At 51.2% G+C, this 11,568-nt stretch overlaps 2 protein-coding genes across 3 annotated transcripts; both read left to right on the top strand.

Moving 5' to 3' along the window:
* The first annotated feature begins 2,890 nt into the window (after positions 1-2,890).
* LOC105914314 (polyubiquitin) lies at positions 2,891-4,270 on the top strand. The gene has a single exon (XM_022825905.1). The coding sequence runs from the start codon at positions 2,891-2,893 to the stop codon at positions 4,040-4,042; it is 1,152 nt and encodes a 383-aa protein (XP_022681640.1). The 3' UTR covers positions 4,043-4,270.
* Positions 4,271-6,402: 2,132 nt separating this feature from the next.
* On the top strand, positions 6,403-8,671 carry LOC111256968 (protein transport protein Sec61 subunit beta-like). 2 transcript variants are annotated; one of them, XM_022825755.1, is made up of 2 exons: positions 6,403-6,574; positions 8,266-8,671. In XM_022825755.1, the coding sequence occupies exon 2, from the start codon at positions 8,280-8,282 to the stop codon at positions 8,523-8,525; it is 246 nt and encodes an 81-aa protein (XP_022681490.1). In that variant the 5' UTR covers positions 6,403-6,574; positions 8,266-8,279; the 3' UTR covers positions 8,526-8,671. The 2 variants fall into 2 exon arrangements, with proteins under 2 accessions (XP_022681490.1, XP_022681489.1); XM_022825754.1 differs by having other exon boundaries at positions 6,419-6,648.
* The last annotated feature ends 2,897 nt before the right edge of the window (positions 8,672-11,568 follow it).

The raw sequence follows: 11,568 nt of genomic DNA on the forward strand, positions 1-11,568 counted from the left end.
GAAATTCTTCCGCCTTCTTGCGTTCGCCTTGAGCTGGAAGAATACCATGTTGGCGTCACCTTCCCGTAAATATGTGACTCTTGAGCTTTGTCATTTCTTAGCCTTTTCTATTACCGCCTAGCCAAGAATGCGCTTTTTGAACTTACTCCACAAGCTGTGCTCCGGCTCAGTAAGCTCTCTATTTTCTTGAGCAATGTCCAATCGCAGGATGACTTCTTAGCCATGTGTAGCTTGAGTTTGGCGTCAGAGATTAATGATTTGCTCCACGTCCTAAGAGTTTTTGCTGTCATGTGAAGCTTGTGCCCAATCATGTGGAAAGGCTCCATATGCATGGTTGGTTGAGACCAGGCGCTAGCTACAACCTTTTGGAGGTTTGGAAGTTTCGTCCAGAAGTTTTCGAACTTGAAAGGTGTAGGCTTGCGCAAGCCCTTCTGATGTGCTAACAAGAGTGGGCAATGGTCGGAGTGCGATGACAATAAAGCATGAAGAGAATGGTTCTCAAAAGCTAGGTCCTAACTTTCATTGCAGAAAACCCTGTCAAGGTGAACAAGGGTTGGGTGCCACCTCTCGTTGCTCCACGTGTATTTATGATTCTGTAGATGTATTTTCTTTAGTTGACAGTAATTCCAGACGCAGGTTGCCGCCCCTACCGCCCCTGCCGCCCTCGGCGCGTGGTAGCGTGGCATTTGGCACCGCCGCACACTATGCGAGCTAGGAGTGCTAGTTTACAGATGAAACTATGAAACCAAGAAAACACAATTGTCCGTAGCTAGCGCGTGGCGTCGTGTCAAGCTTCACACAGTATCTTCGTTCTTCACTATAAATCGCGCCTGTTGTTCGTGAGACCCACCACCGTGGATAACAGTCCCCTAATAATAAGCGATCAACAGCACTGCTGATGGCTGAACACCGAGGCGCCGCCGCGCGTAACCATCCGCCGGAGCAGCCCGTCGAGCCGGCCAACGACGCCTTCCCCGACCGCGCCCAGCAGCTCTGCCTCGACGCCGGGCGCGCGCTCGCGATGTGCGGCGTGCTCGTCGCCGTCCCTCCCGCATTTTACGCGTCGACGTCGCGGACGACACCGCACTTGCCTTCGTCGGCTTCGTCCTCTGGATCATCGGTGCGTGGCTGTGCCTCCTGGCGCTCACGCCCTTGGCTCCACGGGCGGTGAGGGCCGGCGGGGCCGCCGCCAGCACCTTGCTGATCAGGTGCCTGTCCCTTTCATGAACTACTAGCGCCCGCGCCCGCGGCCGCCGGGCACAAGAGAACACATCGATGTTCGCTGCGTACGTCAGCAATAAGGCACTCTTTGTCAGTAGTCGAGTGCATATGTTGGGTGTTTGCCCTGGGAGATTTCAAGTGTTGTGGCCATTATCCCGCAGGATAAAAAATCGGCGGCTTTTGGATTGATACGGAAAATAACGATGTTTCATGCTCGTGTTGTGTGTGTGACATCTTGTCAGCCAAGTTTTTAACCGTTGCTACTCCCCCTCTGTGGGCTCAGTGTGTGGACCGGAATACGTCGTACATAGGCCGTAGCCTAAGCCCAATATGCCGTTTTTCAGGTTGGCCTGTGTGACGACAAGCGGGTCTCAAAAGCCCATCACGCAACTGGCCTGCAATTATTGGAGGAGAGCGCGTCGAGTTGGTTCCAGAGGCTGCGTGGTGGGGCCGGACTCTGCGACGACCTCTCGTTCGCGTCCGATTTGGTTGCCGTGAGCCGTGACGTAACGCCTCCTTCCGTTCCTCCCTATATAAGTTCCACCCCCGGGTCCGGTTTCCCCAAGCCCCAGTGACCCCCGATCCCGATCGCGAAATCTCCGCACCCGCCGGCAAGGGACCGAAGCAAGCCTCTCTCCCGACCGTCGCATCAAGGTACGCGTCCGCTCGATCTGTCCTCTTCCTTCTCGATTTGACTTGCTGTGGTGCCCGATCACGGGATCAGAATCGCACCAGTGTAGATTTCGCATGTTCTAAGATGTGTTAGTTTCCAGGCTAATCCAGTTCTCTTGACGCCCGATCCGATCGAGCTCCGTGTTTATTTCAGCCTAATCGTAGTATTCCCCTAAAATTTCCTCATTAGGGGGTTCGCAAGATTGTTGGTCGACAGGTTCACTTATGCTCGATCGCTTACTTTTAGTCGATTCATGCTGCGTACTATTGTTGCCCCCCGTGGTTTTATCTTTTCTCGAGTGAAATCCAGTAGATATAGTAGATATCGTAGCATTAGGTTTTAATTCAATCGATTGATTATTGTATCATCAAAATTGAGAAGTTCGAATCATGCCTATCATGCTGCCTCAACCGAAATCCTGTATATTGAAGTTTCAATTCAATTGATTGATCATTCATTAGATTCAACCAAAATCTAGAAGGTTAGATGACGCATGTCATGCTGCCTGCGTAGTTTACCTTTGATCTGTTTATGATTACCTTATCAGTAGGATATTTGTGATTTTGGGAAGTAGCACTAACTGATTCATGCTGACATGATGTTCCCTTTCAGATTATACTGTTGAGTCCTATCTAATTGATGCTTTGTATGCTATATGAATACGTCATGGTAAATTAGCAGTTAATTAGCATATTAGCAATTGGGCGTACCTCATCAGGATTGCTCTTGTAGATGTGTGTGGTGATGTTTCTTGTTCAATTCATGTTCTGCTTTAAAAGTATGTGTTCTCTGTTTGTTAATTAAGATTCATGGTTATAATGATTTGGACCTAATTAATCAGGGTTGCCCTTTTAGATGCGTGGTTACTTGTTGAGTTCATTTTTTTCCTGCTATAGTTGTATGCGTTTGTTCATTCATGGTTAGATTTGATTTGTTTCTTCTCTATTCCATGCCTTCCATATACTTCAATTGTAGCTTAACATGAGATTTCTGTATATGCAGATGCAGATATTTGTGAAGACACTCACAGGCAAGACCATCACCCTCGAGGTTGAATCCTCGGATACAATTGACAATGTCAAGGCGAAGATCCAGGACAAGGAGGGGATCCCGCCGGACCAGCAGCGCCTGATCTTTGCTGGCAAGCAGCTCGAGGACGGGCGCACACTTGCTGACTATAACATCCAAAAGGAGTCCACCCTCCACCTTGTGCTCAGACTCAGGGGTGGCATGCAGATCTTTGTCAAGACCCTCACTGGCAAGACTATTACTCTTGAGGTCGAGTCCTCTGACACGATTGACAATGTCAAGGCGAAGATTCAGGACAAGGAAGGTATCCCTCCGGACCAGCAGCGGTTGATCTTTGCTGGGAAGCAGCTTGAGGATGGCCGTACCTTGGCTGACTACAATATTCAGAAGGAGTCTACTCTTCACCTCGTCCTTCGCCTCAGGGGTGGCATGCAAATCTTTGTCAAGACCTTAACTGGCAAGACTATCACCCTTGAAGTCGAGTCCTCTGACACAATCGACAATGTCAAGGCGAAGATTCAGGACAAGGAAGGCATCCCTCCGGACCAGCAGCGGTTGATCTTTGCTGGCAAGCAGCTTGAGGATGGCCGTACCTTGGCTGATTACAATATTCAGAAGGAATCCACTCTCCACCTCGTCCTCCGCCTCAGGGGAGGCATGCAGATCTTTGTGAAGACCTTGACTGGAAAGACCATCACGCTTGAAGTTGAGTCTTCCGACACAATTGATAACGTGAAGGCAAAGATTCAAGATAAGGAAGGCATTCCACCAGACCAGCAGCGCCTCATCTTCGCTGGAAAGCAGCTGGAGGATGGCCGGACTCTTGCCGACTATAACATTCAGAAGGAGTCCACCCTCCACTTGGTGCTCCGTCTCCGCGGTGGCATGCAGATCTTTGTGAAGACCCTGACCGGGAAGACCATCACCCTGGAGGTCGAGTCTTCCGACACCATTGACAATGTGAAGGCGAAGATCCAGGACAAGGAGGGCATCCCGCCGGACCAGCAGCGCCTGATCTTTGCTGGTAAGCAGCTTGAGGACGGCCGCACCTTGGCAGACTACAACATTCAGAAGGAGTCTACGCTCCACCTGGTTCTGCGCCTCCGAGGTGGCCAGTGAAGGTCCGAGGTGGGCTGGCGTACCAAGTTCAATTTGTCTGTCTGATGTGTCTCTGAAGTTGAGTCTGTCTAAGTTTCTACTGTGTGTCTGAAGTTTGAGTCTGTCTTAAGTTTCTACTGTGATAAAGCCCCGTATGATGTTTCGCAAAAAGTATTTGAGTACAACAGTTTGATTGCTGCAATGGATTAGTGAACTTGGTTTTATCTTGGCTTATGAAATTTGTTTCTCTATCTTGCACCTTAGCTGATCTCGCTGCTACCTGCGGCGATGGGTGAGTGAACCACCGTCTTAATGGATTTGAATCTGGTAGCACGTGTTAATGGATTTGTGCTACTTACGTATTTCGGAGGGACAAAGAAGTTGCAATCTTATTATATTGTGTAGGCTCGCTGGACAATTTTGGAAGTACACCCTGAATCTCTCGTTGACAGTCTAATAATGAGGAAATTAGAACAGATTCTGCATTTGTTTTGCTCAACGGCGACTGTCGACTGTCGTCTCTGGCAGCGACTTGGGACGGCTCCGACGAGAGAATCAAATAAGGAAGTGAACGAGAGGAGACGTGGCCAAAGAAGCTAACCAGCGACGGCGGAACAAAGCTTCGCAAAAGGTGATCGCCGGAGCTCTGACGACCTCGTTTTCCGCGTCACTGCTCATCTGCTTCAAACCAGAGAAAAGAATACATGGCAGGTTAGGGAGCAAATTTGCAAATGAAGGCCGATGGAATCATGGCAATGGCTGATTTTTTTATTTTTTATTTTAGTATTTTGCAAAAATACATGTCCTATTAGAAAAATTACATATCTATATTTGTACCACCGTTTGAAATGGCTATAGCCAAATGAAACGGTGGAAGGTGCACTGTAGCAACCTTCCAGTTGAATTGCGGAATTTCCCTTCTTTGGATACAAAATTTTGAAAAATCATAACTAATTCATATGAACTAGATGGAGATAAACTTTATATAAAAATTGTAGATCTCGACATTTTGTAGTTCAAACTTTTTTCATTTGGAACCACAAATAATTAATAAAAGTTTCAGATCTAAATATTTGAGCACCAAGATGGTTCCAAATGAAAAAAGTTCGAACTATAAAATTGTAGATCTCGTCGAGATCTACAATTTTCATATAAAGTTTATCTCCATCCGAGTTCATATAAATTAGTTATGATTTTTTTAAAAATATGTTGCCTAGAGAAGTTCATATGAATTAGTTATGATCTTTTTTAAAATATGCTGCCCAGAAAATGAAAATTCCGCCGGAAAATTCCGCCGGTTGTCCTCCCCGGTCTCCAGTGGCACACACCGGCTCCTCGTCCCCAGTCTCCCCAGTCTCCTACTCTCGGCGTCCACACAAAAAAGCGCCGCAGGTCACACCCCGGCTCATCGTCATGACGCAATCATTGACGTCAATGAGACAACGACAACACACACCAGCTCCTCGTCCATATAAACCGTGGATACTGGGGCTGCATACATCCATGATCATGTGTAGAAGCTGGAACCTTTTTCCATCTAAAAAAACACCGTGGATACTAAAGCAGGCAGTGAGGCAAAACTGCAAAAGCAGCAGTAGTGCACCTCCTCACCACACCGATGGCTGAGAACCGAGGAGCAGCGCGTGAATACCAGCCCGAGCAGCCCGTCGAGCCGGCCGGCGTCTTCCCGGCCGCCCCGGACCACCGCAATCGGCAACTCTGCCTCGACGCCGGGCGCGCGCTCGCGCTGTGCGGCGTGTGCATGGCCATCCCAACCGCTTTTGACTCGGCCGACGCCGCTGCTGCCAACAGCACACGAGCCCTCCTCGTCGGCTTCCTCCTCTGGATCATCGGCGCGTGCCTGTGCCTCTTGGCGCTCACACCCGCAGCTCCACGGGCCGTGAGGGCCGGCGCGGCCGTCGCCAGCACCGTGCTCAAGTGCCTGTCCCCTCCCGTGTGATCGATTGTCGTCAACTACGAGCGTCGAATGTTCGTTGACTTCGTGAATAAGGCGCTCTCTGTCATCAGTGCAGTAATAATCCTGGGCTTGTGTGTGATACTTGAGTATTTGCTGATGGAGTCATCATGTGCCTCCATGATGATCCCCCCCCCCCAAAAAAAAAGGTGTTTGGAGTTTGGATAATACGGAGGAGACCTATAGCGATGCGTTCCATGTTTTGTGCAGCAATCTCGTCAGCTGAGTTTTTTCCCCGAAAATAGCCCTCTGTGCACTATCTGGGCCTGTCGCTGCTGGGCTTTAATGAGAGTGCTGCAGCCCAAATCGCTGCTTTCAGTTTGGCCCGTGGCAGTTTCTTAGACAAGCGGGCCCTCCTTAAAGCCCACTACGCAACTGGCACGAGAGAGCGCGTCGAGCCGTCACGGCCCACTGTTGTTGTGTGGCTGTGTGCCTGCCTGTGCCTGTCCGTCCCCCCACCCCCGGCCTCCGATTTCCCCAATCCTCCCCAGTCTCCAGTCTCCCCATTCGCGAAATCTCCGAGCTCGCCGGCAAGCGAACGAAGGAAGGTTCTCAGTTCTCACGGTCGTCTCGTCAAGGCGCGCGCCCTCTCGATCCGTACTCTTCTCTCTCGATTCGTCTGGACGTAGTCGAGTCTCGTACGGAGATCCGGGTAGATTTTCGCATGTTCTATATATGATGTGCTTGTTTCTAGGCTGATCCATTTCTCTTGGCCCACCCGATCCGATCAAGCTCCCTGTCTATCTCAGCCTAGTAGTATCACGTCAAATTTCCCCATCCATGGTTCGCTAGATTGTTGATCGATAGGTTCGCTTAGCCTCGATCTGTTACTTTAGGTTGTTGCCGTCCTGGGTAGTGAATTTTTTCTCGGACGAAATCATGCCGATTGTCGTATAATTATGTTTCCATTCAAATAGATTGATTGTATTGTCAAAATTAAGAAGGTTGAATCACGCCTAGCATGTTGCCGGCCTGTGATCCGTTTGCGGTCACCTTGGCCAGAAGGATATGTATAAATTTTGGGAAGTACTGCTAACTGATTCGTGTCGATACGCTGATCCCGTTTCTGGTTATACTGTTGAATCCTGTCTATATTTGCCGTTTGTGTGTGTTGAATTGCCATGCGGTGTAATTAGCATGTTGGCACCTCGACTGCACCTATCTAATCAGGATGTACGTGGTGTTGTTTGAATTCATGGTTCACCCTGAGTTCTCTGTTTCAGTGATCATCTAGTTCATCTGATATTCCTTAGTTGCATGAGAAACTGGTTTTCTTACATGGTTAAATTTGGGAGACAGAGGCTAAATTTTAGCGCTGTCACATCGGATGTTCGGATGCTAATTAGGATGATTAAATATGAGCTAATTACAAAACTAATAGCAGAACTCCTAGGCTAAATCGCGAGACGAATCTATTAAGTCTAATTAATCCATCATTAGCGAATGGTTACTGTAGCACCACATTGTCAAATCATGGACTAATTAGGCTTAATAGATTCGTCTCGCGATTTAGCCTAGGGGTTGTGCAATTAGTTTTGTAATTAACCAAATATTTAATACTCCTAATTAGTATCCAAACATCCGATGTGACAGGGGCTAAATTTTAACCCCTGTGTGCCAAACAGCCCCTTATTGCTTCAGTCTCGGTTTGCAAGCCTAGACTCATCCCTCTAGTGTGTCATGCATGGTTGATCTTGGAATGCTCCTTGTGGTAAACATGCTTACCTGCGGTTGTTCCTTTGGAGTCAATTGTCATGAGATATATAGTCTGCATGTTGCATAATCTGATGCTATCCCATGCCATTACCAACATTGTGATCTAGCTGGTATATGAGGTCAATGTGTTCTTGAAGTAGTAGCATAATGCTGTATGTGCAAGTTTTGGACTGAGTTTCAGTATAGTTATTCGAGTGTTAATTTCATCTGTTTAAAATATTGATGCTAAATAAGAATTCAGAACTTGGCGCCTAATTATTATTTGCAAGCATGAGGAATCAAAACTGTTACTTTTGTGTTATGTGAATGAACAAATTAATTGCATAAGCTGTTCTGTGGACGAACAATCAATTGCATAAGGTTCATATGAATATATGATATAGGTGTATGCCGCTATATTTCCAAGATGTGTGGTGCCTTGCCTATCAAATGCAAACTATGCCTTTTCATGTTCATATATACACTTCAGCGAGACCTGTTATTTGACCTTTTGTGATTTTTTACAGTCGTAGTGCTGCAAAGTCTAATGTCTGAATCTGGTGTTGCCATGCAGAGGACTTAGACAAGATGGTGGCCAATGGTGACGCACCCGCCAGAGGGAGTACCGCAGCAGCTGCAAGCCTGCGCAGGCGTAGAACCACGAGCGGTGCTGCTGGCGCTGGCGCTGGTGCCAGCTCCATGCTTCAGTTCTACACCGATGAGGCCGCCGGGCGCAAGATGTCCCCGAACACCGTTCTGATAATGAGCATTGGGATCGTCGCTGTTGTTGCTATGCTGCATGTTTTCGGGAAGCTGTACCGCACCTCCAACTAGGTTGCTGTTACCGTGCCCAGGAAAGCAGAGTCTGTCAAGACAGGAACCTTGTAGAGCGATTCTAATGGATAGCAAGTGACTATCAAATTCTGAAGCGGTTTTGGTGTTGTAAAAGTTTATAGACCTTGCAATGCCGAGCTGTGGCGCCATGGCGTGCTAGCCCGACTCCGACCGGAAGTGGGAACCCATCGTCGCCGTGGCGTCCGAGTTCGATTGGCGCGCGAATTTGCAACAGCCAAGCCAGATATATGTATTCCGTACCACGGAAGGAGGGAACCGTAATCCCCAAATCCAATTGCGCTGTCGCTGCTCGCCTATTCTGGCCATCGCCATGCCGGACCACGTAATCGCCTCCTCCCAATTCTCGAGCCCCGCTTCATCTTCATGGGCCCTCCTAGACGAGTTCGCGACCATCGGCGACCGCAGGAACGCGAGTCTCCCCCTGGTTCGCCAGCTTCTCCGGCCAGAGCGCGAGTACAAAAGGAAGCCCCAGGTCCTTAACGCCACCGACTCACTCGTCCTCATGCGCATGGCCGTCTTCCCGGAGCACGGCGGCCGCGCCGTCGACTACTTTGTCTGCAATTTTTTCATCTACAATTTTTTCGTGAATACGCAGGAGAGCTGCGTATCTTTATATTAAGAAGGAATAACGTTTATAGAAATGTTACAACGCGGGTCAACCAGACACACGCACACGGAATGTCTAGAACACTTAGTTACATGTGAAAATAACCGCAACCAAACTGAAAAAGAAGCGCAGAGAAGCTATCCAAGCTCCAACACTCCTGCCGTCGGCCACACAAGACTTGCGTCGATGACCACCGCACGCAACGTATCCCTACGACTTCTCGCGTTCAACCCTCGCACGTTCCAAACAAGAATGTTGTGATTGCACGAATCCATGAAGCTTGGCGACACTGGAGGAACACGTCCCACATCAGCAGACCATTGTTGCGGCGGTTGCCTGGTTGGTTATCAGCATGAGCTCCGCGTCAGAGAGCGCGTTCGCGGTCGGGAAGATGTCGTGGAGAGCCGCGAAGTGGCGGGGCTGCATCGTCGACGCGAGAAACTTGTCAAATTCCTTCCCCATCACCTGCTCAGCTTCATCATTGCGGGATATGATCCCTAGCTTCTTCATCGCAAGAATTTCCCCTTTCTTCGATGGCCGAACGGCGTTAAGTGGTTGGCTGGCGATCCTGCCGCTGCGCCGCCTGTGCGTTGGAGCCGGTCTTGCCACTGTACCGTTCGCCCGCGGCAAGGAAGCGAGCAGCGCTTAGAGGGCAAGGCGCACGCTGCTAAGGAAAATAACTGTCTTGACTTTGGCCGCAGTGGTGCTGGCAGTGTCTGGTGGGGAGGGCGATGACGCCAATGCCAGTGGCTACTGGTCATCTGCGCGCGTATCCTATTGTGCTCGAGGTCGCACGGTGTTGCCTGCGACCATTGCCGGACTACGCCTGCCTACCGGTGTCCAGTGTTCAGAAGCATCCTGAGTGGACTCAATGACTGTTGGAACCACACGGTTCGTGGCGTTCCGGTCCTGTTCACTCTGGTTTCTTGGCCGGCGACGGTATGTGCAGATGGTGGGTGATGGTAACGCTGTGCCGCCCGACAGAACGGGAGCCTGGTTTGAAAGCAGTGGGAGCGTGGACTCCGTTCGCATTGGGTCCACTGAGCGGTGGATGTGACGGCTTCTTACTGGCAGCTATTGTTCGTCGACGCACAAGAGGGAGTGGGCGTGCAAATCCCGACCGGCATTCTCCCGCGAACCTGGCAGCCCCTCCCGTAAGGGCGGCCACGGCAGGTCGCGGTCCGGGTGCGTCTACAGCAGCCCGCGCCCCCGCGGGCGATTGGAACGGCTGCTGGCCCCTGACGGAAGCATTCTTCCCCGCGCGTCGACGAGCGACGATGGATGGAGTGTCCATCAGAAGATGCCGTCGGGGATGGCGTCTGTCCGTGGGCTATCTACAATGCCGGCGGCCCCGGGAACAAGCTACCGTCACTCGAACTCATCCCGGGCCCCTACCTGAAGATCTACTGTGATGTCCGACCCCGAATCTCTCGAGTTAACCCTAATCTGAGTCCCTAATCCCCTGTCTCAACTTTACCAAGCCCAAGTGCTCAACCTCCAGTCCGGTCCCGACCCCTGTGACCCGACCCCTCTCCGCTGGCCCCCAGTTCCGACCCCGCCGACCCCAACTCACCCGCCGGATCCTTCTAAGTCTTCACAGCAGGCTCTCTCTCAATCTGAGCAGTGGACCATCCGAGACTGACCGGTGGACCCACAAAAATCTTTTCCCAGATCTTCCGCGACAGACGCACTCGAGTAGCATGCCCGCTTCAGAGATTCCCCGCCGCGTGGCTCGTTTCCTCCGACACCCGCCGCTCCGCCCCGTCGCTGGCCACGACCGGATGGATTCTCGCACCCCCTTCCCCCAATCACAGCGGAAGCTCCTCTGCTACTCTTTCTGCAGCACCTCACCGCCCGCGCCCATCATCACGTCGCCAGGTCCCGGCTGCAAGGCCCGAGGTCTCCCATCTTTTCCGTAGCCCTTCCCCAGTCGCGCCGCCCAGGTCCGCGCTACGCGACGATTCCTCCTCCGCCAACCCCGGCCCTAGCCGCGACAACTCCTTTCCTGCCTTGTCAGCGCAGCGCTCCGACGGTCTGTTGCTTCGCGCTCGCCCGGGCGACTGCAGCCCACCTGTCGTCTCACCCGAGCAACCTCGCTCCTAGCGCCGTTCCCTCTGTCACATCCATCATATCCGCCGCACGACGACGCCCGCCTCCACCAAATCTCAACCACCGGCAAACCCGCGCCTGCGCCGCCCCGACGCCAGTGCCCAATGACCGCCGGCGTCATCCCCGAAGTCCTGCTCCACCGCTCTCGTTGCTCAATCGCCGCCCTGGCAGCGCACTCCATCGTTCTTCCCGGTCTTCACGCCGCTCCAACTCTTTCGATCTGCTGCGCAGCTATAAAAGGGAATGCCGGAGCCCCGCCGGAGTTCCCCTTCGCCATCGCTGCCCTTCCGCCTTGCTCTCTGTTTC

This window comes from Setaria italica, chromosome IV (assembly GCF_000263155.2).
Source record: "Setaria italica strain Yugu1 chromosome IV, Setaria_italica_v2.0, whole genome shotgun sequence".
In the NCBI taxonomy this organism is placed as follows: Eukaryota; Viridiplantae; Streptophyta; class Magnoliopsida; order Poales; family Poaceae; genus Setaria; species Setaria italica.